At 49.2% G+C, this 27,326-nt stretch overlaps 1 protein-coding gene across 2 annotated transcripts; it reads right to left on the bottom strand.

The window, feature by feature from the left end:
• Window positions 1-682: 682 nt before the first annotated feature.
• On the bottom strand, window positions 683-22,663 carry LOC311515407 (lymphocyte antigen 6E-like). 2 transcript variants are annotated; one of them, XM_084618417.1, is made up of 3 exons: window positions 22,575-22,663; window positions 2,614-2,733; window positions 683-1,589 (listed from the first exon to the last, which is right to left on the bottom strand). In XM_084618417.1, the coding sequence occupies exons 1-3, from the start codon at window positions 22,624-22,626 to the stop codon at window positions 1,384-1,386; spliced, it is 378 nt and encodes a 125-aa protein (XP_084474543.1). In that variant the 5' UTR covers window positions 22,627-22,663; the 3' UTR covers window positions 683-1,383. The 2 variants fall into 2 exon arrangements, with proteins under 2 accessions (XP_084474543.1, XP_084474544.1); XM_084618418.1 differs by lacking the exon at window positions 22,575-22,663 and adding an exon at window positions 11,408-11,637.
• Window positions 22,664-27,326: the final 4,663 nt, after the last annotated feature.

The following is a 27,326-nucleotide window of genomic DNA, read 5'->3' as shown; positions in this document are numbered from 1 at the left end:
ACACCCTCCACTAGGGGGTGCTGTTTAAAATTTAACAGGCTGTTTGGACTTGCCACCGCCCTGGGTGAGGGGAAAACAAAGTAAGGGCTCGCCTGCAACACCACACCTGCCCGCATGGGGGCGCTCTGGAATGACAACAAGGGCTTAAAGGAGTTTGCTCATAATGGCTGTTTTTAAATAGAGCTGCACGGTTTTCCGTCACCACTCACTGACGATGGAAGGCAGGAATCGGAGAGACGCTAATATCTAACCTACAGACTGACCCCGCAGCGGTTTTGCTCCCATATCGTTTGCTCCAGTCCCATATGACACGTCTATGGTAGACTAGACTCACGCTTCATCCTGTCCAGCCTCAGTCATACGGACTGAATCCGAAAGGGCTTTGAGGGAGTAAAACGATACAAGGCAGCATCTGGTCTGTGGGACAAGTTACAGCTACTACGCCTGGGAAGAACAAGTGTTCCTTCATCTGGGCCCATACTGGAGGGGGGATGGCGGCAGGCATGGGCGGTAAAGGTCTGTGTTAGGATGAAAAGTGACAAGAGAGAGGGCGCTGATGAGAACCATAGAGCCGCTGTCCCAAGGAGCAGTTGTGCTGCACCCATGAGTTGACCTTTTGGCTAAGGGCACCTCACACACCCTGTTTTTCCAGCAAGCAAACAGACACACAATACATCTGGGCTCAGGCAAGAACGGGAACGTGTTTATTCAGGTTTGATGCTCACGGTGCGAGCACTGCATTCCTTTTACATAAGAAAAGTCATCCAAGGAGCAGAATAAAGAAAACAATGTAAAAAACCAGAATCCAACCGGGGGTGAATGTGTCTGAGGTTTGTTTTTGGATCATGCCTTCCCGGCACTCAGTCTGGCGCTGAACCCTAGCGTGACGTGGATGGGAAATGTCTCTGCGGTAGCAAGAGGCAGGGGTCTTTAAGTATTCCGCTTTGGAGGTGGTTTGGGCTAAACATTTCCTGTTGAGCCCTGACCTTTTTTTAAATCAGCCCTATCAACCGGGACTACAGGTATAAAAGCAGAAACCCTGCCAACATTATCCACCATTTCCTGATGGGTCAGGAGTGCAAGCAGGCATCTCCCCAGTGGGGCAGCACTGTTCATTTGAGCTTCCCAGGCCTCCTGTGCCCAAACCCCTGGGAGCAGCCATCCAGATCTGCTAAGTGGCACAGAGGGGCACCTAGTGAAAGCAGCAGGATTTCCTTGTGAACAGCAAGAGGGCAGGTATTGTCTAATGGGATCTGAGACAGAGTTGGAAGAAAGGGCACCATCGGTAACCCCAGTATAGCTTTGCACAGAGAGGGGTTTGGTGTCTCATTGGAGAAGCCGGAGCAGGTTCTTCAGGCCATCAAGTTCTTTTTCCTGACCCGATCACAGTCCAGCCCTGATATAGATGAAGCTGGCCAAGATCGCCATGGCCAGCACCGAGTAGCTGACTTTCACGCTGCTGGCCCCACTGGTATTGCACAAGAATGAACTGCAGCAGGAAACAGAGGCGGCTGCTATCCCTATGTTTATCCCACCGCTGGGGCAAACTGAAGCACACCCCTTGGAGATGCTCTGCCCGGAATGTCCGCCTGTACCGGAAAAAGAAAGAGACTCAAGATTAAAATATTTCTCAGAGTTCGGACAGGAGCTCCTTAGCTCTGCAAAGGAGATAGTTGTACCAATGTAGCTAATCAATCCTGAGATGAGGAGGCCATTTCTCAGCAGTTAATGGCCTCACAGCCTTATCTTTGCCAGTGAATGCCCAGCCTTTAGAGGTCATTATTGCTATTATATACCATGAAAGCAGCACTAGTCTCTTCCTAGCAGTTACGGACCCGTATGTAACAATCTGGGAACATCCCCTTCAGATTCCTGGCCAGGACGAGGGAACAGCCAATGAACCCTGAGAATCCATTCCAGATTGTCACACTCTGCCCACTGCATGCTGGGACAGGGCTTTGGGAGTTCAGTGGGGGCTGTGGGGATGCAGCACAGAGGTGACTGAGTCCTGTCTCCTGCTTTTGAGCCTCAGAGCTTTAAAGAGCTGGTAGTAGTTAGGTCACAGCAGAGCTCATTAAGCAGCAGACACCAATATTCTCCAAAAGGCTTCAACCTGGCCTCCTTTTGTGCATGCACAACCAGCCAGGCACTGGGATTGGAGCGAGCGAATTCTCTCATGTGCCCACGCCAATAGTGGAACCTTGCACCAGCACATGAGATGTTTGGTGCTTAAAGCATCGCATGGCTGGGGAGCAGCTGCAGGACTGGGCTATAAAGAGCCTCATTTCAGGTCTTCAGACAACGCTGGGGGGGTAGATATGCAGCGCCCACATTGGCGTACAGGAAGCCTGACATTTCCTGCACTGCCCTCCTCTCAGTCATTCACTCCTCTGCAAACCTCACTAATGAGCACGGGGGCTCCCGCCCCGTTAGCGCGTCCCAGCAAAGTTCTCCTGCCATTCAGTTTCAAGGAGTTATTCCCAATTACACATCAGCAATGTCCCATCCTTCCAGCAGAAGGAGGAAGGAAAACCCAGTGATCTGGAACAGGAGCAGGATATCAACTGGGAAAGAGCTATGGAAAGAAAATAGGCAGAACATGCCCAAACTTACCAATTCCTGCACCAATATACGTGGTCACACAGTAGTTCGCATCACTGGGACATATAGTTGATGCCAGACAACCCCAGTTGGAGGACGCATCCGTACAGGTGAAGCACACCAGCGAGTGAGCTGCAAAAGGAAAACACAGCCCATGTTAGAGGCTTGCAGGAATATGTTATTGGTTCCTCGTTTACAATGTGCCTTTGTTGCCAAGAAGGTTAACGGCATATTGGGCTGCATTAGTAGGAGCATTGCCAGCAGATCGAGGGAAGTGATTATTCCCCTCTATTCGGCACTGGTGAGGCCACATCTGGAGTACTGCGTCCAGTTTTGGGCCCCCCACTACAGAAAGGATGTGGACAAATTGGAGAGAGTCCAATGGAAGGCAACAAAAATGATCAGGGGGCTGGGGCACATGACTTATGAGGAGAGGCTGAGGGAACTAGAGTTTAGTCTGCAGAAGAGAAGAGTGAGGGGGGATTTGATAGCAGCCTTCAATTACCTGAAGGGGGCTTCCAATGAGGATGGAGCTCGGCTGTTCTCAGTGGTGGCAGGTGACAGAACAAGAAGCAATGGTCTCAAGTTGCAGTGAGGGAGGTCTAGGTTGGATATTAGGAAACACTATTTCACCAGGAGGGTGGGGAAGCACTGGAATGGGTTACCTAGGATGGTGGTGGGATCTCCATCCTTAGATATTTTTAAGGTCAGGCTTGACAAAGCCCTGGCTGGGATGATTTAGTTGGGGTTGGTCCTGCTTTGAGCCGGGGGTTGGACTAGATGACCTCCTGAGGTCTCTTCCAACCCTAATCTTCTATGATTCTATTATTCTAATCCCCATCCCTGTGACCTGCTGCTAATGAGCATCAAAGTGGACCATATCCTGATGTTCTCAGCCGCTATTTCAGGCTGAACTCTCACTGAAGCCAGTGATAGGTTTCCCTGTGCGTCGACTGAGTAAGGACTTCAGGATTGGACCCAAAACACAGAGGAGCAAATTTTCAAAGGCATAAATGGCAGCTGGGCATGCAACTGCTATTTATGCCTCTGAAAAGTTCCCCCAGCGCCCTCCATGACACCCATTTGTAAATACTTTCTCAGCACGTTCCTTTCCAAAGCCAGAATGTTACAGACAGGGTAATAAGGTTATAAAACAAAAATAAGCCTGGACTTCTCAAGAAATCATCATGCCAAACCCACCTAATTCATTCTGACTTTCCAAACAAGCCTGGTTATTATTATTACAGTGTCAGAAGCATGCTAGATGCTTTATAGAAACAAATGGAGAGGCAAGGTGCATTTCCTATAGCAGGGGTAGGCAACCTGCGTCCCGTCAGGATAATCTGCTGGCGGGCCACCAGACAGTTTGTTTACATTTGCACGGATGCCTGCAGGTCCGAGTGGCCGTGGGTCACCGTTCCCAGCCAATGGGAGCTGTGGGAAGCGGCACGGGCTGCGGGGATGTGCTGGCCACCGCTTCTGGCCACTCCCATTGGCTGGGAATGGCGAACCGCAGCCACTGGGACCTTTAGGCAGCCGTGAAAATGTAAACAAACTGTCTGGCGGCCTGCCAGCAGATTACCCTGACGGGACGCAGGTTGCCCACTACTGTCCTAGAGAGTTTATAGTGCAAATTGGACAGGAAGTGATGCGTAAAGGTCACAAAGAGAAGGAGGGGATGGGTTAAGAAAGAACAAGATCTGAAGCATTAAGTTCATCCCAGGACTTGATTTTGCCACCTTTATATAACAATCTCTCCACCTCCATGGGTCACCAGCAGAGCTTGAACCCAGGCCTTTCAGCAGCACAACACAGACCTTGACCACTGGCAGGGAACTGATAACTCCAACTAGAAGCAGTAGTGGGCTGTTATCCTCTGCGGCCCAGACACTAGAAGAGGATGCAACACGCATTTTACAAGCACGTGCTCCGCCTACACTGGAGAGTGCCTTACTCACACGACTCCAGTGGGGCCAGGTGGGGAGTAAAGTGCTCTTTGCAACTGCTCATCGTTTTTTAAAGTTGACAGCTAGCCTAGCAAAGGTGGGGAGCAGAGAACCTCTTCTCCAGCTCTCCCAGCACACCCACCTAGCTGAGGGCAGGGCACTTTCCGATCTTGGTTTTGGCTACAATACCCACTAACACCCTACAGTTCCAGTGAGAGCAGGAGCATGATTAGGCCACTGGCCCCACAGCATACATGCCACAGATGGTGAACACTGGGCTCTCCCCTATCAGTCACCTTGATCTATCCCTGCCCTCTGTGACACTGCACCCTATGTCCTTCATAGAGATGTTATGATATGATTATGGCATAATTATGATGTCTTTTATGCCAGATCAGTCATGTAAGAAATCATTGGATCCTTGGATATTTACTGAATATGATTATCCTATTTGCATGCCTTTATCATTTTTGTATCTTAAGTTAGGAATAGTGACTATTTAGCTGTATTACAAATGTGTTTACCCCTGGGGAACACCCACTGGACCAGATGCTTTCATTCTGAAAACCTGGGTGGGGAAGGGCCATTAGAGACAACAATAGGCCTTAGAAAAGACTCATCTCCCACCTGGAGGCCTTCCTGAGGACTCTGCAGACAGCCTCAGACTCACGGCTATGATGACACTACAGGGATATGGGACTAGGTCACCTGGTGCTGGACTCCATTTTGGGATATCAGTGTTTTTCCACAGACTGGTCTGGGAACCAAGCTTTCAAACAAAGCTCTTTAAGGCAGGGGAGTGACATCACCGAGGTTCTTCACTGACTCCTCACCCAAAGAGACTCCTGGATCACCTGAGGAACAAAGACTGTACTGGGGGAAGTGCTGGACCCAGGCTAAAGGGATTTTTAGCCTGTGAATGGAACACCAGGGGGATTCTAAGCTGTAAGCAAGTGCAGCTTGCCCCTTAAGAATCTTCAGCCTGCTCGTATCATCACTTAGAGTGAGGATCTGCTGTTCATATTCTGTTCATATTTAGTATATTAAGCTTAGATTGCATTTTTGTTTATTTGCTAGGTAATCTGCTTTGATCTATTTGCTATACCTTGTAATCACTTAAAATCTATCCTTTGTAGTTAATAAACTTGGTTTTGCATTGTCTAAAACCAGTTTGAGGGAGTCATAACTTGGGGCAAAACGTTGTTGTATACTCCTCTCCGCATTGAGGGAGGGGGTGAATTTCATGAGCTTATGCTGTACAGTTCCCTGTGCAGCACAAGGCGGTATAATTTTGGGTTTACACTCCAGAGGGGGTGCGTGCCTGAGCATGTGGCCAATACCTTAGCTGGAGCCTTCCCATGCAGAGTTGATCGCAGCATCTGCGTGTAACTGCAGCTGGGTGTGTCCCCACCTGTATGTATGCTGGAGAAAGTTCAGGTCAGAGCCTGGAAGAGGGCTTGGCAGGCTGGTCACAGCAGTATAGTGTAAAGGGAGCCCAGGTTGGCGGGTCAGTGGTACCCCAGTTCCAGGTGGCGCCCTAGGGAGAACCTGTCACACCCTCCACCAGCACAACGTCTCCCGAACCCTCCATGAAGCCAGCACCTTCTCTTCTGCTTCTTCTCCATCTGATGAAAAGATGGGCAAGATTTTGAAATGCTCCTCAGTAAAGTGAGCGAAGGCAAGAGACCGGGGCTCTGATCAGCGTCTGAACACAGGTGCGGTGCTTCTTGACGGTTCCGGTCATTTTTTAAATACAGACATTGAGATTATTGGCTTATTGGACCAGCTGCACTTGAACGGCTACGTGCACTTCGGGGGTCACTGTTTATTATTACTGAGCACCCAAAGTGTAAGATCTTCATGCTGTGTTTATACAGCACCTAGCGTAATGTAGTTCTGGTTCATGACTAAGGCTTCTAGGAGTCCAGGGTTGAAGCAGAAAAAAACAACAGATGCTTTATCAAGAGACACTAATTGAACTACATGAGTGGGAGGTCTGGAGAATGCAGCTAGAACAAGCCGAGACCGGTTTTCAAACAGCTCCATCCCCATCACTTCATAGCAAGAATATGTAGTTACACGCATGGCATCATCAGCTCAAAACATCACTGCCTGATCCTGAAGGAAGGGGCTGCTTTCCTAACAAGTCTGCAGAGCAGTTTAAACTGCAGCTACCTGGCAGGATTACAGAGCCACAGGTCGGATTCAAATCCCACGGATGCCAGAGGAAAGCCTCCCATTGACACAGCCTCAGACAGCACGGTCCTCCGAGGAGCCCATGAATCAGTGAATTAATCTGATGATTCATTTCTGAGCCAATACAAATGGCATCACAGAGATTCCACATTGATTGTCCCTCAGGGCATGGCTACACTTGCAGATGTAGAGCGCTTTGAGTTAAACCAGCCTTCGTAGAGCGCAGTAGGGAAAGAGATGCAGTCTGCCCACACTGAAAGCTTCAAGCTCACTGGCATGGCCACATTTGCAGCACTTGCAGCGGCATTGGGAGCGGTGCATTATGGGCAGCTTTCTCAGCATGCAAGTGACTGCAACGTGCTTTTCAAATGGGGGTGGAGGGGTGGGGTGGAGTGTGACAGGGAATGTGTTGTGTGTATGTGGGGGGGAGAGAGTGGGTTTTTTGGGGGCTGAGAGCATGTCACCATGCTGTCTTGTAAGTTCAGACAGCAGCAGACCCCCCCCACCGCCTCTCTCTTTCACACACAGCATTTCACACTAATGGTTGCTTTGTCTCAGAGCAGATAAGCAGCCAGCTGTCAGAAACGGAGCTTTCAAAGGGCATATCCGCGTTCCTGCAGCATTCAAAAACAATGAGAAGAGTGGCCACTTGACTTAAGGGGATTATGAGACGTTTCCGGAGGCTGATCAGAGCACAGTAATGCAACACCTCGTTCACACTGACGCCTGGGCATTATAGCCAAGACGCAGCAAACATTATTCCTCTTGCCGCGGTGGAGTACCAGGAACGCTCTAGCCGTGGAGTCAGAGCGCTCTACGGGCCTTGCCAGTGTGGATGGGTAGTGAGCTAGTGCGCCCGGAGCTGCTTTAATGTACTCTATCTCGCAAGTATAGCCAAGCCCTTAGTGACTCTAAGGCAGATGATCTTAGTTCAGTTTGCATTTTTAATCATCAGTGCCACAAGTTTAACCTTGATCATTCCTGTTTACTCATCATCACTAATCTAGCTCTTAACAAGGGTTCTTATATAGCCCCCCCAGTACCATAGCATCTGAGTACCTCAGCATCTTCAATGTATTTACCCTCACAACACCCCTGTTTTTACATATGGGGAAACTGAGACACAGTGAGGCTAAGTACCTTGCCCAGGGATATGCAGGAAGTTTGTAGCAGAACAGGAATTTAAACCTAGGCCTCCCAAGTCCTACTCTAGTGCCTGATCAACCGGACCATCCTTCCTTTCACTAATAACCATTTTATGATCTCACTTAAACAATTCTGCCTAGATGTGTGAGCCAGAATAGAATCCAGCTCCACCCCCTCTCCCAGAGCTACGCTGGCAAACACGGTTAACGAGGAGTGAAAATGAATTCTTTATCATAATTCCAAATACTCATGTTGAGTAGTTAGGTGCAATTTACAACACTGTTGTATTTCTGCCCATAGCAATTACTGATCTCAATATTTCTGATATATTTATAGGTGCATTTTTAAAATGTCCTTTGATTTGAAAGTGTCCAATTGTTATGTGGCTAATCTGTGTTCCTAGCAGAGTAACCCTAACCCAGCCCCCATCCAATCATGTGTTCAACCCCCTTATTACACTGTGTCTTACTTTAGACTGTAAACTCTCCAGGACAGGGACTGCTTTTTACTGTGTCTGTAAGCCGGCAAAATGGGCCCTGAATCATAACTGTGGCTTCTGCCTCCTCCTGTAATACGTACAATAAACAATGTCTGTACTAGATTCCCAGATTCATAAGATCATTGTAAACATCTAGGCTGACCTCCTATAAAACACAGGCCAGGGAACTGCCCCCAAAATAATTCCTAGAGCAGACCTTTTAGAAAAACACCCAATTTTGATTTAAAATTTGCCAGTGATGGAGAATCCACCATGACTCTTGGTAAATTGTTCCAATGGTTAATGACCCTCACTGTTACAAATGTATGCCTGATTAACAGTCTGAATGTGTCCAGCTTCAACTTCCCCACAATGGATCTTGTTATCGGTTTCTCTTGAAGATTGAAGAGCCCATTATTAAGCTTACCAAGCAATCCAGATTGCTCTTTATCAGTGACCTGAGCTCTTCAATATTTACCACTCCCCTAGTTTTTCTGTCACCTGTAAATTTATCAGTGATGACGTTGTTTTCTTCCAGGTCACTGATAGAAATGTTAAATAGCATAGGGCCAAGAACTGATCCCTGCAGGACAATTCCCCATTGACAATTACATTGCGACACCTATCAGTGAGCCAGCTTTTAGGCCAGGTCTACACTACCACTTACGTCGGCAAAATTTACGCTGCTCACAGGTGTGAACCCCCCCCCCCCACACACACACACCCGGAGAGACATCAGTTACACCGACCTAACTGCTAGTGTGGACAGCGCTATGTCGCTCACCCACCAACACAGCTACAACCACTCACTGGGGGTGGTTTAATTCTGTCAGCGGGAGAGCTCTGTCCGGTCGGCACACAGCAGCCACACGAGAGATCGTACTGAGGCACAGCTGCATCGGTACAGCCATGCCACTGTAAGCGCGCCAGGGTAGACATGGCCGTAGTCAGTGTGTGCCATGCTAATGTTCTGTCAGTCTAGTTTTTTCATCAAAATCTCACACGGCACCAAGTCAAATGCCAGTACGAGTAACTACATTACAGAGAAAAAACAGAAACAACGGGCTCCTGAAAAATAGCTAATAATAGAAAACGTAATGAAGAGGGAGGAATTATTTAAGGAGGCTGAGACTGAAACTACAGAACAAAGAACCTAAGCAATGCAAGCACAAAAACCAGTTGCCACCAATCAGATGATGGAACAATTTGCCAGGGGAAGAAGCTTTTGGTTCTCAGCTACTAGAGATGCTGACGAACTCATGAGATACAACACAACCCTCAGGAAATGCCTTAGATAAGACCTGTGCAATCTGACCTTGCAAAGAGCAGAGCTCGGCCAAGGCTTTCAAGCCCCGACCCAAAGCCCAGTGCAGTCAGTGGAAAGGCTCCCGCTGACATCACTGGGCTTTGGATCAAGCCGTTACTGCCCACGCCAGCTCTGTCTGTGTTCTCCAGGCAACCACTGCTCTCCTTCAACAGCCCAGTACTTGGCATTTAAACACCATGTGATGTCTTCAAGGCAGGTTAGTGTATAGCCAGCTAAAGCAAAGGGAGTTCCTCGGGAGAGGGTCCTTGCATGGCAAAAGGAATATTCCTGTTGTTCTGGGGACAAAGCTACCTGCAATAACCCCATTTGACTGGCGAAGGGTGTCTACTGTCCAGGCACAGGGGCCAGCAGATTTCTCTCATGCCCTGGGCTTAATTTGATCACATATAGACTGGGACTGGAAAAATAACACACTCTCTGTGTCCACTTGGTTGAAATCACGATGTGCTTAGACACTGCGGCATGGGATCCAGAGTGAGTATCTAGAATGGGCAGCTAAGATCGTCTTAAGAGCAGCGAGAAACCAACTGGTTGTTTCTCACTGTGGACCCCATGGAATTGGAAGTGTTCTTGATTTCTGAGCCAGAAACCCAGGTGGCTGGAGCTGGTCAGTTCCCTTGGGCTCAGGCTGTAGTTTACCCTGGCACCCGGTGCAGGTCTTGGGGTGACTTATTTGTGTGTATTAATGTGAGTAAACAGTAAGAGAGGGGGATAATACATTTATATAGACAATCAAAAGACAACAACATCTGGGAGCATATAAATGGGGAAATCTTCGAACAAGTGAACATTCGTTGGTTAATAACCGAGCCTGTTCTTCCTAGCTTTAGTGGCAAATAAATAAATAAAAGCCTGTTCCACAAACACCTTTTATCCCTGGAGGTCTCCTATCCAAGTATCAAACCGCCCCAGACCTCCTTATTTTTAAAACCAGATGAGCTCAGGAAGAGTTGGAGGAGTAAAATTTATCCTCCATTAAGAATCAACCAGTAGCTCCTCCAACCAGAACCTACTGCTGTGACCCCCTCCAATATTACTGGATTCCACCACAGCATTGTAAGATCGTAGGGCCTGAGTCTGATCTCACTTATGCCATTCCTCCAAATTAATTGAATTCAGTGCAGTTACCCCTGATTTACTCCACTGTATCTGGGATCATAATCAGACCCTTATGTTTTTAGCTGATTACAGTAGAAGAACTTGCAAAAATTATGGTTGCAAGAAAGCAATGCTGAGAAGCACTGATCGCCCTGAGTAAAAGAGCCTAGCTCAGAGGATAACCGTATAAAAGATTTCTTTAAGAGATGACTAGACCTGTCTCTAGGGCTAGTCAGCCCCCCCTCATCTTCCCCTAGGCCTTTCAAGACATGCTGCTGTTGGAAGGAGCTCAGATCCACAGAACTGTGCTCCCTCTTGCATCCAGAGCACTGCATCCCCCTAAGCATCATGAAACGGAGATAATTTTCTATGCCTGCACTGAGCTATTTTTATTACATCCACACAAGCTAGTGCTCAAAAGACAGCCAACGCACCAGCCGTTGCTTCGCAGGACCAAGCGGCTGGCTGCAAAGGGAGGTTTGCAGAAGTGCCAGCTCCCACTTAAAGGTAGAGTCTTTGCCCACGGTGCTGCAAAAATCCCCCTCTGCCCCTGCCATTTCTAGCCACTTCCCTGGCTCTTTGTCTGGCACAGAGGGATCATGAGCAGTATCTCACCTTGCTCCACACACAGAACCGCCACCAGCAGGGCGAGAAGAAAAACCTTCATCTTCGGCCAGGGCAGAAAGGCAGCTGCTTCTTGGTGGGGCTGATTATAGATGAGGATCTTGATGTTTTCCTGTGAAGGCAGCTCACGCAAAGACTGGGAGATAGTGGGGAGGAGTCAGGAAATTGATGGCTGGGTGTGGGATGTGCAGGGGAGTTTGCTCACGTGGGTTTTTTTCTTAGAACAGCCAGAGGCAACAAGGCTCAGAGTCTTAACAGAATGCAGTGCCCCAGCAAATGTAATTGTGTTTGGTTTCGTTTCCCCGCTGCAGCCTGGAGGGAGAAGGAAATGCAGGAGGACTAAAGCATTTCTGTGCCAAAAGCTTTTGCACAAGGAGATGGTTAATACACTGCATAAGCCAGACACCAGCGATGGAAAATCCCTACTCTATTGTCTAATCTGGTGATTCTTAACCTTTTCCACACCGGGTTTCAACAGCAAATAGGGTGGGGACCCTGCTCCCTGCCTTCTAGGTGCAGAGAGAGGGACGAGGGTCACCAGTGCAGCTGGCCCGCACAGAGACGCTCCATTCTGTGAAAAAGTTCCAGTTGGCAATAAATCTTTCTGCCCAAATCCGGATGACAAGTTAAAAACTCATGGGGGTTTAAATGTTACAGTGTTGGGCTGCTCTGGTGTTTTCCCCACCACCGGGATGTTAAATTTAATTATACTATAGAATCATAGAATACCAGGGTTGGCAGGGACTTCAGGAGGTCATCTAGTCCAACCCACAGCTCAAAGCAGGACCAATCCCCATTTTTTGCCCCAGATCCCTAAATGGCCCCCTCAAGGATTGAGCTCACAACCCTGAGTTTAGCAGGCCAATGCTCAAACCACTGACCTATCCCTTATGGTTACTATTACCAAGCAGTCCAGCTATAGTCACCTCTTGGACCCAATCCTGTGCTCCACTGAGGACTTTGCACCTTATGACATCATTTGCTAAAGTGCAAAGTGAGTGTAAAATGCCACCGTTGTTCTTTGGTACCGTTTGACACCCTCTTTGCACAGGGAGGAAGGATTGCACATAGTGTAGGGCAATGGTGTATAAAGGCCCTCATGATGGCCTCTCAGGGATTCTTGTAACTACATAAAGATTTGTAATTTTTCACCTCATTTTCTATCTCCGGCCGTGCCACCCTGAACATATCTACTGTCAGAAGCAAAGTAGGGTCGGGGCTGCTTAGGGCTTGGATGGGAGACCTTGTCTGCTTGCTGATGTCTGGTGAGAGTTTATAGCTAGGGCCCTACCAAATTCTTGCTCCCTTTTGGTCAATTTCAGGGTCCTAGGATTTTAAAAGTAATAAATTTCATTATTTCAGCTATTTAAATCTGAAAATTCATGGTGTTGTAATTCTCGGGGTCCTGACCGCAAAGGGAGTTGTGTTGGGAGGGGAGGGGGGTCAGAAGGTTATCGTAAGGGCGGGTTGCGGTGCTGCTACCCTTATTCTTCACGGCTGCTGGCGGCGACGCTGCCTTCAGAGCTGGGCAGCTGGAGAGCGGTGGCGGCTGGTCAGGAGCCCAGCTCTGAAGGCAGAGCCACTGCCAGGACCAACACAGAAGTAAGGGTGGTGTGGTATGGTATTTCCACCCTTACTTCTGCACTGCTGCTGGCAGGGTTCTGCCTTCAGAGCTGGGTGCCTGGCCAACGGCCGCCACTCTCCAGCCACCCAGCTCTGAAGGCAGCACAGAAGCAAGGGTGGCAACACTGCAAACCCCCTAAAATAATCTTGTGACCCCTCTGCATCTCCCTTTTGGGTCAGGACCCCCTATTTGAGAAATACTAGTCTCCCCTGTGAAATCTGTATAATATAGGGTAAAAGCACACAAAAGATCAGATTTCATGCAGGTGAGACCATTTTCACGGTCTGTGACATGTTTTTCATGTCTGTGAATTTGGTAGGGCCATATTTATAGTTAAGCTCACAGCTGATCATCTGTGCTGAAGCCCATAGCTGTGCTCCAGCCACTGGTTTGCGGGGACGGGATGCTAGAAATGCCAAGGCTAACTTCAGGTTTCATTTACCATGTTTCTAGCCCCTTTCGTTGCATAGAAAGCCTTGAAAAGGGCTCTCCATAACTTTGGTAAATCAAAATGGAACAAAAGCATTCGTCCTTTCTAGATGGCAAGCCATGGCAAGTATCAAGCCACAATTGTTTTGGCTGCCGTCCTGACCTATTAAGGTAGTATTGGGGGGGGGGGGGTTTAACATGCAGAAAAGTGTTCCCCCCCCCAAACATTTCAACAACTGCTGATGGGATTTTGTCCAAACTTTGCAAAAAAATGACCTTCCAGCAGGCAGCCACCGTGGAAAATTTGAGTCCCCAAAATGAAAATTTTGGCAAATTATGGGCATGTGCAAATGGCATATTGGAATAGAAACTCTTTGATCTTGTGTAAGTACCAGCAACGAATGTTAAACCATGTAGCCACCAATGAAATGCAGCCACTTCTGGGGTGAAAGGCAGGAACCAACCAGTTCAAAGTACTCTCCAAAGAGGGGAAATTCTGGCTAAAGATATCATTCCTCTCTTATAAAAAGTGTGATAAAATCTCTAATGCTCATACAGAGGAGACATGACCTCCTTTTTAAGGTCTCATTCAAACTATTCCCACTCAGTAAAGTGTATGAGACACCATTTATCTGTCTGGGAAAGGTGAAGGTCTGAGTTGTTCCTGCTGGAATTTGGACCTATAATTCCACAGAGTCTAAATGGTCTGTATGGCCAATCCCACTAATCCAAAAACCATGCGTCAAGCCCCTCAAAATCATGAGTCTGGCTTAAAAATCCTGAGCTTGTCTCTGCAATAAGGAGGGATTAAAAATATTTTAAAAAATAAATAAATGAAATCTGAAGTTCTCACATGATCTCATGACTCCAGGAGCTGAGGCTTTAAGAAAAAAAATCCGAATGGGCTCACACACACTATTAATAGACAAGCAGTCATTTACTAGAGCAGTTAGAATGGAAAGGTTGCAACTAGCCTCCTTTTCCTGTAGATAAGAAAAGTGATAAGCAATGTGACTACTAGCCAAAGTCCTCTGGAGAGCAAGAGAGTATAGAGATAACTAATCTTCCTGTCTAGTCCCTAGGGCTATCCCTTTGGATTAGGCATTATATGTAGATGCTACCTCCTCAGCCTTTCCTCTTCAGGTAGGCAAATCAAGTCTTTGGTTTGAGCCAGTGGCTAGAATGCTGGTCTGGAACTTGGGAGACCATCGTTTGATTGTCTTCTCCACCACAGATTTCCTGGGTGACTCTTGGCAAGTTACTTGCAACCAGTTCTTTAAGGTGCCTCCACAAGGCACTGTTGGAACATCCACATCAAGCGACCACCGCTGACTGCGATTGTAACAACCATCATTCACATCTATTCAAACTTTTATTAAAGACAGAAAAAAGTTGGGGGGGGGGGACTGTTAAAGCATTTGAGATATAAAGTGTTACCTGTAAAGGCTTTCATTGTACTGGAGATAAGGTGTAAATATTTAAGAGTGAAGAGAATTAACCCCTGGGACAATGTACCAAGGGTCATATTGGATTCTCCATCACTGGCCATTTTTTAAATCCAGGTTGGATGTTTTTCTAAAGGATAATCCTTAGGAATTTTTTCAAGGAACTTCTCTGGCCTGTGTTATAGAGGGGGTCAGACTGTCCCTTTTGGGCCTTGGATTCTATGAAACTCAGCATTACCAACTCTCATGAGTCTCATGATAATTATTATTTTCCTTAAAGCCCCTGGAGTAAGGTGGATATGTCATGATGTCAGTCTACATCCTTAAAGAAAAAGTAAGTGTTTAGCCCTAGTTGGGGTAATCGGCTGACCTGGGTGGCTAATTAATAAAGGTTACCCATGCTCAGTTAGAGGGCAGCTCAAAAGGGCAGCTCGCAGGAGAAACCTGAGCCAGAGGGCTGAGCAGGGCTCTCTGGGGAACCCATGGAGACAGCGAGCCTCTCAGAGGAGCTCATGGAGACGGGCACCTCCTAGATAGAGGACAGCAATCTGCAGGCACCCAAAAGGACCTGGTCTCAGCCAACTGTCACCCAGACACAGTCTGGAAGCTCGGCCTCGCGTGGATCACCTGCTTTACCTGGAGAAGGGTCCCAGTGGACGGACTTCCCCGACCCACTGGCTCCAGAGAAGGAAGTTACTCCAGCAGGGGCAAGAGGCACAACCCCAGGGCAGAGACTGGAACCAAGGGAACCCCGGGGGAAGAGCCTGGGTAGAGGAGAACATGGCACTCAGGTAGGGGACATGGACTAAGATGATCTAGTCTCCCACCAGGATGTTGGGATGAAAGTTTTGTTGATGTTCTCCCTGGGCTTTTCTGTTCACAAATGACACCCTCCACTAGGGGGTGCTGTTTAAAATTTAACAGGCTGTTTGGACTTGCCACCACCCTGGGTGAGGGGAAAACAAAGTAAGGGCTCGCCTGCAACACCACACCTGCCCGCATGGGGGCGCTCTGGAATGACGACAAGGGCTTAAAGAAGTTTGCTCATAATGGCTGTTTTTAAATAGAGCTGCACGGTTTTCCGTCACCACTCACTGACGATGGAAGGCAGGAATCGGAGAGATGCTAATATCTAACCTACAGACTGACCCCGCAGCGGTTTTGCTCCCCTAGCGTTTGCTCCAGTCCCATATGACACGTCTATGGTAGACTAGACTCACGCTTCATCCTGTCCAGCCTCAGTCATACGGACTGAATCCGAAAGGGCTTTGAGGGAGTAAAACGATACAAGGCAGCATCTGGTCTGTGGGACAAGTTACAGCTACCACAGCTGGGAAGAACAAGTGTTCCTTCATCTGGGCCCATACTGAAGGGGGGATGGGAGCAGGCATGGGAGGTAAAGGTCTGTGTTAGGATGAAAAGTGTCAAGAGAGAGGGCGCTGATGAGAACCATAGAGCCGCTGTCCCAAGGAGCAGTTGTGCTGCACCCATGAGTTGATTTTTCGGCTAAGGGCACCTCACACACCCTGTTTTTCCAGCAAGCAAACAGACACACAATACATCTGGGCTCAGGCAAGAACAGGAATGTGTTTATTCAGGTGTGATGCTCACATTCCTCACGGTGCGAGCACTGCATTCCTTTTACATAAGAAAAGTCATCCAAGGAGCAGAATAAAGAAAACAATGTAAAAAACCAGAATCCAACCAGGGGTGAATGTGTCTGAGGTTTGTTTTTGGATCATGCCTTCCCGGCACTCAGTCTGACGCTGATCCCTAGCGTGACGTGGATGGGAAATGTCTCTGCGGTAGCAAGAGGCAGGGGTCTTTAAGTATTCCGCTTTGGAGGTGGTTTGGGCTAAACATTTCCTGTTGAGCCCTGACCTTTTTTTTAAATCAGCCCCATCAACTGGGACTACGGGTATAAAAGCAGAAACCCTGCCAACATTATCCACCATTTCCTGATGGGTCAGGAGAGCAAGCGGGCATCTCCCCAGTGAGGCAGCACTGTTCATTTGAGCTTCCCAGGCCTCCTGTGGTGCCCAAGCCCAGGGAGCAGGCATCCAGGGAGCAGCCATCCAGATCTGCTGAGAGGCACAGAGGGGCACCCAGTGACAGCATAGGATTTTCTTGTGAACAGCAAGAGGGCAGGTATTGTCTAATGGGATCTGAGAGAGAGTTTGGAAGAAAGGGCACCATTGGTAACCCCAGTATAGCTTTGCACAGAGGCGGTTTGGTGTCTCGTTGGAGAAGCCGGAGCAGGTTCTTCAGGCCATCAAGTTCTTTTTTCCTGACCCGATCACAGTCCGGCCCTGATATACACGAAGCTAGCCAAGATCACCATGGCCAGCACCAAGTAGCTGATTTTCATGCAGGAGTCGGCGGAGCGGAGCGGGCTGGGGCTGGGTCGCTCCACTTCCCACCGCCCGGTGAGTGCGGGATGCGCCCGACTCCTGCTGCAGTCCCCCGGGACATAGCTCAGGGAAAGGGGTGGAGTGGGGGTGGGGCTGGGGCGGAGCAAGGGTGGGAAAAGGCGGGGCAGGGACAGAGCAGGGGTGGGGGTATGGGGAAGGGGAAGGGGAGGAGTGGGCGCGGAGCAGGAGAGGGGGCAGCTTTCCTGACCAGCGTAGCCTGCCAGGGGATAGGGCTGGCCACTGGAGCAGCACGCAGCTGCGTAGGGCACCAGGAAATGTGGGGCAATTTGGTGAACGGCCCTGCAGTTAATAGCTTCACAGCCTTATCTCTGCCACTGAATGCCCAGCCATGAGAAGTCACTACTCCTATTATATACCATAAAAACAGCATTAGTCTCTTCCTAGCAGTTACAGACCCGTATGTAACAATCTGGGAACATCCCCTTCAGATTCCTGGCCAGGACGAGGGAACAGCCAATGAACCCTGAGAATCCATTCCAGATTGTCACACTCTGCCTACTGCATGCTGGGACAGGGCTTTGGGAGTTCAGTGGGGGCTGTGGGGACGCAGCACAGAGGTGACTAAGTCCTGTCTCCTGCTCTAGAGCGTCAGTGCTTTAAAGAGCTGGTAGTAGCTAGGTCACAGCAGAGCTCATTAAGCAGCAGACACCAATATACCCAAAAAGGCTTCAACCCGGCCTCCTTTTGTCCATGCACAACCAGCTCCAGGATTGGAGCGTGCAAATTCTCTCACTTGCACATGCCAATAGCGGAAACTTGCACCAGCACGTGAGATGTTTGGTGCTTAAACCATCGCATGGCTTCCCCGGGCGTGAAAGGAGGCCAGACTGGGAAAGCAAGGCCCATAATGTCAGTTATGCAGGGCAGTTACAGCGGCCTGCCATCCAGCTGGTCTTGTTGTGATGTATATGTTGTAACACGCGATAGGCCATATGGGCCCAGTATAAATGCTGTGTGTTTGACATGAGGGCATGAGTTGAGTGCTGGCAGCTGAAGCAAGGAGTCACGGTTATGAGCGGTCAAGAATTGTCTGCGCAAAAACAACTTATGTCCGTGGGGAATAGAAAGAATTAACAGGAAGGGAATAACACCAGCTCTGCAGTTATGCAAGAATTGGGGGAAATGGAACATCTTGGATTATGGCGACCTGCCCACGCCTTGTGATCGGACTGAATTTCGACTGGTGAGCTGCCCAGAACTGTTTGTCTGGAGTTATGGGTGAAAGGCTTCATAAACAGAAAAAAAGTTGATGATGCGACGAACTGGTCTATAAATAATTGCCTGACATATCTGATATTTGGAGTCAGACATCAACCCAGAGCTCTGAAAAAGAAGAGGTGTGTAACGTGGGGCTCCCCACGCCTTGTGATCGGAATGAATTTCGACTGGCCGTCGGGATGTCCTTTGGATCTTCTGATTCTGGTGTAGTATGAAAGGAGTGTGAATGTGGAGTGAGTGGGGTTTATACTGTAATCAATACAAATATTTAGAGTATTATATACCAACACTGTGTCCGGTATCTGCCTGCTCCCCCATCCTGTAGGGAGGCCTCTACCAGAGCCTAACATTCTCATCCCCTGGGCGAGTTCCCTGCACAACTCAATAGCCTGCCACTACTTTTGATAACTGAACCACATGGCAAGTAGTATCAGTGAGCCTCCCCAGGAACTGGCTACTCACAGTCCGCTCAAAATGCAGAGGCTGGCAACGACATTTACACTTGTGTATAATTGCCACTGGGTGCAATCGGGCGCAGGAGGGGCACAGCTGGGAGACGTCCTTTCCCCTGCGGTCCAGGGACAAAGGCAGCCATCTTTTCCCCCCAACAAACTGGAGGGAAAGGGGGGTGGGCTCGATGCCACAAGAATGCAGCAGAGCAGAGGAGGCTGCTTCCCTGAGAACCTCTGCTGAGAAGCAGAGGATCCACTGAGCCCTTTCTAACTGCTCCCTCGCACCGTTCAAGGCTGGCAGCCACTCAGGCAGGCAGCCTCCTTCCCTTTGACACCCATGGCAGCCCCTGCAGGGCCGCTGAGGAGCAGGTGGGAACTCAGTCCCAGCCCTCGCCCACCTCAGCAGTAGCAGAACCCACTGCTGGGGAGCATCTGCAGGACTGGGCTATAAAGAGCCTCATTTCAGGACTTCAGCCAATGCTGGAGGGGTAGCTATGGAGCCCCCGCATTGGCGTAGAGGAAGCCTGACATTGCCTGCACTGCCCTCCTCTCAGTCACTCCCTCGGCTGCAAACCTCACTAATGAGCACGGGGGCTCCCGCCCCCTTAGTGCGTCCCAGCAAAGTTCTCCTGCCATTCGGTTTCAAGGAGTGATTCCCCAGTTCCACACCAGCAATGTCCCATCCTTCCAGCAGATGGAGGAAGGAAAACCCAGTGATCTGTAGCTGGAGCAGGATGTCCTCAGGGAAAGTGCTATGGAAAGACAATAGGTAGAATATGCCCAAACTTACCAATTCCTGCACCGAGATACGTGGTCACGCAGTAGTTTTCACTACTTTGACATGTAGTTGATGCCAGACAACCCCAGCGGGAGGTTGAAGCACACCAGCGAGTGAGCTGCAAAAGGAAAACACAGCCCATGTTAGAGGCGTGCAGGAATATGTTATTGGTTCCTGGTCTACAGTCCCCATCCCTGTCACCTGCTGCTAATGAGCATCAAAGTGGACCATATCCTGATGTTCTCAGCCGCTATTTCAGGCCGAACTCTCACTGAAGCCAGTGATAGGTTTCCCTGTGCGTCGACTGAGTAAGGACTTCAGGATTGGACCCAAAACACAGAGGAGCAAATTTTCAAAGGCATAAATGGCAGCTGAGCATGCAACTGCTATTTATGCCTCTGAAAAGTTCCCCCAGCGCCCTCCGTGACACCCATTTGTAAATACTTTCTCAGCATGTTCCTTTCCAAAGCCAGAATGTTACAGACAAGGTAATAGGGTTATAAAACAAAAATAAGCCTGGACTTCTCAAAAAATCATCATGCCAAACCCACCTAATTTCCTTCTTTGACAACTAGCCTAGTGGATGGGGGATAGCGGTAGGCATGATGTAGCTTGATTTTGACCCCGTCCTATATGACATTCTCATAAGCAAAGCAGAGAAAGGTGTTCTAAATTAAATTCCGATAAGATGGTTGCACAACTGATTGAAAGACTGCTATCAATGGTTCAGCGTCAAACTGGGAAGGCGAATCCTGTGGGGTACCGCAGTGGCCAGTACTGAGCATGCTTATTACATTTGCGGAAGATGCTAAGATGGGAGGGGTTGCCAGCACTTTCGGGGGCAGGATTAGAATTCAAAATGCCCTTGACAAATTCGAGAATTGGTCTGAAATCCACAAAGTGAAATTCAAGGAAGTTAAGTGCAAAGTACTACGGTTCGGAAGGAAAAATCAAATGCACAGCTACAAAATAGGAAACAACTACCTAGGTGGTAGCACGGCTGAAAAGGAGCTGGGGGTTATAGTGGTTCACACATTGAATGTGGGTCAACAATGTGACACAGTTTCAAAAAAGGCTAATATTAGTAACAGAAGTCTTGTACATAAGACAGAGGAGGTAATTGTCCTGTTCTATTTGGCACTGGTGAGGCCTCAGCTGGAGTACTGTGTCCAGTTCTGGGCACCAAAAGAGGTGGACAAATTGGAGAGAGTGCAGAGGAGAGCAACAAAAATGATAAAAGGTTTAGAAAACCTGAACTGTGAGGCTTCCAAGGGAAGTTGTGGAATCCCAGTCATTGGAGGTTTTTAAGAACAAGTTGGACAAACATCTGTCATGGATGGTCTAGGTTTACTTGGTCCTGCCTCAGTGTAGGGGGCTGGACTTGATGACCTCTTGGGGTCTCATCCAACCGGACATTTCTGTGATTCTGTGACACTAGCTAAGAGAATGAGCATGCCTCCCTCTACGGGTTGGTCCAAGCACTTTCAACAACCTCCTTCTTATAGCTAACAGTGTTCTCCTTTAGTTTGAGTGATACTGGCCTACTGTTTGGAGCTCAAGACCCTAGGTTCAGTCCCCTCTGATTACCATGTCTGTATTACATAGTCAGTGTTACATACAGAAGATGTGCCATCCCAGATCAGACCATATGTTCAAGTTGTTCAGCATCCTACCTTCTGCAGTGATCATTGCCTGATGCTTCATAGGAAGGAACAAAAATCCACAGTGCACCTGGGCTAATATGCATGGGGGAAACAACTCCTTCCTGGCTAGAGCAGGTCCAATATTTTATAAGGACTAATTTGCAAAGAGACAGGTACCAATCGATGGCGGGTGGTCATTGTGATATGAGCTCACACTGGCTCTGACAAATGAAATGTGAATGACATGATGTGTTATTTATTGATGGGTATCACATGGAAGACCAGAGAATTCATTCTGACTTGCCAAACAAGCTTGGTTATTATTATTACAGTGTCAGAAACATGCAAGATGCTTTATAGAAACAAATGGAGAGGCAAGGTGCATTTCCTAGAGCAGTGGTGGGCAACCTGCGGCCTGTGGACAGATCTTTTTCTTCCTTAACCCATCCCCTCCTTCTCTATGTCACCCTCATGCATCACTTCCTGTCCAATTTGCACTATAAACTCTCTAGGACAGTAGTGGGCAACCTGCGGCCCATCAATGTAATCTGCTGGCGGGCCACCAGACAGTTTGTTTACGTTTGCACGGCCGCCTGTGAACCATGGCCACTGATATATTTGCAGGTGTATTTTTAAAATATCCTTTGATTTGAAACTGTCCAATTGCTCTGTGGCTAATCTGTGTTCCTAGCACCGCAACCCTAACCCAGCCCCCATCCAATTGTGTGTTCAACCCCCTTATTACACTGTGTCTTACTTTAGACTGTAAACTCTCCAGGGCAAGGACTGCTTTTTAATGTGTTTGTAAGCAGGCAAAATGAGCCCTGAATCTTAACTGTGGCATCTGCCTCCTCCTGTAATACGTACAATAAACAATGTCTGTACTAGATTCCCAGACTCATAAGATTATTGTAAATATCTAGGCTGACCTAGTGCTCAAACGACAGCCAACGCACCAGCCGTTGCTTCGCATGACCAAGCAGCTGGCTGCAAAGGGAAGTTTGCAGAAGTGCCAGCTCCCACTTAAAGGTAGAATCTTTGCCCACGATGCTGCAAAAATCCCCCTCTGCCCCTGCCATTTCTAGCCGCTTCCCTGGCTCTTTGTCTGGCACAGAGGGATCATGAGCAGCATCTCACCTTGCTCCACACACAGAACCGCCACCAGCAGGGCGAGAAGAAAAGCCTTCATCTTCGGCCTGCCATCACAGACTGGGCAGATCAGGAAGCTGCTTCTTGCGGGGCTGGTTATAAATGATGATCTTGGTGGTTGCCTGTGAAGGCAGCTCATGCAAAGTTTGTGCATTGGGGGGAGGAGACAGGAGATTGATGGCTGGGTGTGGTATCTGCAGGGGAGTTTGCTGGCATGGTTTTTTTTTCTTAGTTCAAAAGCAGCCAGAGGCAACAAGTCTCAGAGACTTAACAGAATTCAGTGCTCCAGCAAATTTTATTTTGTTTGGTTTCCTTTCCCCGCCAAAAGCTTTTGCACAAGGAGATGGTTAATACACTGCATAAGCGACAGACACCAGCAGTGGAAAATCCCTGCTCTATTGTCTAACCCGGTGATTCTTAACCTTTTCCATACGGGGTTCCAACAGCAAAGATGTTGGGGACCCTGCTCCCTGCCTTCAAGGTGCAGAGAGAGGGACTGGGGTCACCAGTGCAGCTGGCCTGCACAGAGAAGCTCCATCCTGTGAAAAAGTTCCAGTTGGCGATAAATCTTTCTGTCCCAAATCTGGATGAAAACTTAAAAACTAATTGGGAAAGGGGACTGAAAAGTCTAACATGTTTCTGACTTTTAAAAATGGTTTTTAAAAAGCAAAACATGTTCCCAGAATGCCTGGCTAGCCCGCTCTTCAGCACCCTGATCTCCCAGCACCCGAGGGCGCCTACCTCCCAGCCTGGCAGGCTGCTGGACTACCCTGGCTCCATGATGCCTCCAGCTGCCCGACTCCCCATCGGCCCAGCTGGCTGTGCAGCCCAAGGCACCAAAGAGCGGGGCAGCCCCGCAAAGCGGGAAGCAGGCAGCACTGGGAATTGGGGAGCTCAAGGAGTGGGGCAGCCTGCCAGGCAGGCGGATGGGAAGGCAGGCAGCAAGGAGTTGCAAGGAGCAGGGCAGGTGGGAATTGTTGGGCAGACCAGGAAGCTGGCTGTCTGGGGAGTCAGCGGTGAGGAGAGTCAGGCAGCCTGGCGGTCCCCAGGCAGCACCCGGGGAGCCAGCAAGGATGGGGCTCCAGAGAGCAGAGCAGCCCACCAGGTAGGGAGTCAGGAGAACCACGGAGGCAGCCAGCTACATCAGGGATGGGGAAGGAGACAGCCTGGGGAGATGGATGCTCGGGGATTTGGGGAACCCCAGTTCCCATACTTCCCTCCAGGCAGGCTGCTGAGGAGATGGGTGGTGAGCTGGCAGGAAGTCAGGCCGGTTTCTCTCAGAAGTTTCGGCCAAATCGACGTGTTCCCACAGAACATTGTCAAACCCCAGCTTGGGCGAGAACCCCTAATTTAAACCCATTTCCTTCCCAAGAGACTGCATCCTTCTCTTGGCTTTCTCCAGTCTGGTTTAAAATGCCCCAGAATATGAGGTTTCCACAGTTCTCTCATCATGTATTATTATTTAGTGCTGAATTCCCGGGGGCGGTGGGACTGGCCTCTGTATTTCTGTTGCCTGAGGCTTGTCCATTAAAATGGGTTCCTGTGACCTTTCCTTTATTTACTTTGCAAAGTCAAGCACGCGAAAGTTAGGTGTGATGAACCTGCTCCGCCAGGGGACTACAACTCCCATCAGTCCCTTCCCCACAGCGCTTCCCTGTCTCCAGGCCAGCTAGGAGGAAGGACCCTGAGCTGAAAATGATGGGGCTCTTTTGGGAGGCAGCAGCCGCATGGCTAACCAGGAGCTGCAGAGAAGCGGGATGCCAAGAACTGTCTGCAGACCTAGGTGTGGAACAGGCTGCGTGCTGGGCATTGCAGACGGGTGCTGGTCTGTGTGGGGCTTACGGGGGACCAGCAGCAGCTGGGCACGGAGCCGGTGCAGAGGGGCCCCAATGAGAGACACTAACGGAGCCTGGCCTGGAAACTTCAGAGCTCCTATTTGCTTGAATAGGGACTGGCCTGGAGAGGGCACCCCATGCACTCGGTCTGAAGAGACCTGACTTGAGTGGACTGTCCCAGGGACTCAAACAAGAGCTGCTCTTGCTCACTGGGAACTGTAACTGCACAAAGGGTATTTGCAACCTTCCCTTTCCTGCCAGGCCTAGTAAAATACCCTTTCCCATAGCCATGCCTCAGAGCGGTTACTGGGACCCGCCAGGGCTGGCATCTACACTGCTTGCCTCCAAGTCGCAGCACACCTGGCATGCTACTGGCACCCCAGGGTTTTTCCCCACAGGACAAGTGCCTCATTCAGTGCATCCAGGGATGGTCACACAGGGGGCAGAATTAAGTTGCTAGGGCAAGTAAAAACCTACCTGGCATTTGCTAGTTTTCAAGTGCTTGACTTTGCAACTTTAATGTAGTTTCTTGGGTGAGCTATTTAAGATTTAAATTACGGTAGCACCAGGGACCCCGATCAGGGCACAGGGATGATGCTGGAGGAGGTACTAAGGGGGGCAAGGGCAGCCACAGCAAGAAAAGAGCCCTTGGGTAGGGTCTGCCTCATCCCACTTAATTGACTTGGGGTGGTGGGCAGCAGCATTGATTGCATTGGGGCCAGGGGAGGCATTAATAGAATTTGGGGGCAGAAGAAGCAGGGACCACTCCTCCTTCTCTACACCTCTCTCCACCTGATACCCCTAGCAGGAACCCTCTCCCGAAATCCCCAAGCCCCTGGACTAGGACCTTCCTCTTTTCTGTAACCGACCGACTCAGGGCCTGCAGCAGGGCCAGTCTCTGGGCAACTTAATGAGCACATCAGCTGGCCTGCAGTAGGCTGCCTGATTGGCTACCCCGCCCCATTGGTGGGAAGAGTCAGCAGACTGGCTATTAAGCCCAGCCGCTTCTCCTTCCTTCCTTGTCTCACTCCAAGTAACCGGTCTTTGACCCTTGGCTCCAACTCCTGGCTACTGACTCCAGCTTTCACCACTGGGCATGACTCCTGCTGATCTATTTGTTTGACAGAGTGAGTAAACATCCCTAAGAATAGGCTTCATAGTTAATAACCAATTACAGCACAACGTGCAACAAAAACCAGATGTCACACAATTCGGCCGCTGGTCACAAGTGGTGTCGGCTTGTGGTCATGTGTGGGCAGGCTTGGGGCTCGAGAGCTGTTCTCTCTGCCGGAACTGCCAGCCACCGCTCAGCCAAGCCATTGCAAACTGGTTAGCGAATTATAGGTGCTGTGGCAGCAATGGGCCTGGAAGGTGGAGAGGCTGCAGCCTTACAAATCAGTTCAGGGAAGAGTCTGCCATGCATAGGGACCTGTGACAAGAGAAGGAATTCTCACATGCTGCAGTTAATGCTCCAAACAACAAGACCACTATAAACATTTCAAACATATGTGGGAAGCCTCCTTTAATTCCTTGCCAACATCTAGACCTTCACCACATTTTTTGCAATGTCTCTTATTTATCCATGCCTCAAATCCAGCCATTTCAACTTTCACTTTTTCAATATCTAACCCAGGGGTTCTCCACCTTTTTCTTTCTGAGGCCCCCGCAACAGGCTACAAAAACTCCACAGCCCACCTGTGCCCAAACAACTGTTTTTCTGCATATAAAAGCCGGGGCCAGCGTTAGGGGGTAGCAAACATGGCAGTTGCCTCGGGCTCCCCACAAAGCTACATTGCTCAGGGGTGGGCTTCAACGCCGAGTGACGAGGTTCAGGGCCCTGGGATTCAGATCCATGCGGTGAGGCGTCGGCTTTCTGCCCTGTGCCCCAATGCGTCTAACGCTGGCCCTATTTAGCAGACCCCCTGAAGCCTGCTTGCGGCCTCCCAGGGGGCCCCTTACCTCTGGTTGAGAACCACTGATCTAACCCACCCAAGTCAATCAAAGCGCACAGTGGTTCCAATGTGACAACGTCTGGAGAGCTGATGGAACAAGATTGCTGACAAGCTTTTGTAAAACTTGTAGTTCCTCTCAGAGAATCTCCTTTGCAATTCACCCCTGGTTTCATCAATCAGCCTATGATGAACCTGGGACCAGTGGTACCTGCATTCCAAAGTGTCCATGAGCAAGTGCTCTGTGACTCTGGAATCTTGACATTTTGGGGGGCAGTATCTTGGCTATTTTGCTGGCACAACCAAGTGTTGATGCTTCATTACATGCATCTTACAAAAGACTTACAAAAAGCAATAAAAAGGCAGTGGGAGACACACCTAAACCCCTCCAGACAAGGGTGACAGGATTAAGGAAACTCCCCTAGCCTCATTTGCACTAAAGATGAGACAGGGAGGCATCTACCTTAGCATACCGAATGGAGAACAGAGATTCCCAGGCAAGAATTGCATGGAAATCTGAGACCAGAAAAGTAGGGAAGCACTGCATGATGGGGAATCTCTGCTCCAGATGTTAATGAACTCACGCCTGCACGCACCCAGCTCAGTAGTTATCAGACCAATTCTAGTAATAAATCCTTTATTGGTGTCCAAAATACAGAAGCTGCCTAATTGCATTATGAGCTCCCTCCAAGGAACATCACCCATAGCCAGGAATGATCAGTTCTTATTGTCTAGCCTGAACAAAACAACTTTGGTATACTTCCTTGAGCCATCAGTTTACCCATAAACGAATCTAGTGTTCTCCCTTGAACCATTGTTCTGTCCCTACAAAAACCCCTACCCATGCTCAAGTAAGTGTTCTGATGCCTGGATCCAAAATCTGCATCAGTTCCATTGGGATGTCATCTTCTCCCGACTGATCGTGCTGGGGGCTCTGCCTGTCTCCAGCACTCTGG

Source organism: Lepidochelys olivacea (assembly GCF_965140295.1).
Source record: "Lepidochelys olivacea isolate rLepOli2 genome assembly, chromosome: 2".
Taxonomy (NCBI): Eukaryota; Metazoa; Chordata; order Testudines; family Cheloniidae; genus Lepidochelys; species Lepidochelys olivacea.
Note: the sequence above shows the minus strand (reverse complement) of the source record. Positions and strands in the feature narration are given on the sequence as shown.

Bases quoted from the DNA above. Each gene is read 5' to 3' on its own strand.
- LOC311515407 (XM_084618417.1), bottom strand. From the start codon at position 22,626: ATGAAGGCTTTTCTTCTCGCCCTGCTGGTGGCGGTTCTGTGTGTGGAG. The intron at 2,734-22,574 runs GTGAGATGCTGC...TTCCTTTTGCAG, and splicing joins GGTTCTGTGTGTGGAGCAAG to CTCACTCGCTGGTGTGCTTC. The intron at 1,590-2,613 runs GTAAGTTTGGGC...TTTCCGGTACAG, and splicing joins GTATATTGGTGCAGGAATTG to GCGGACATTCCGGGCAGAGC.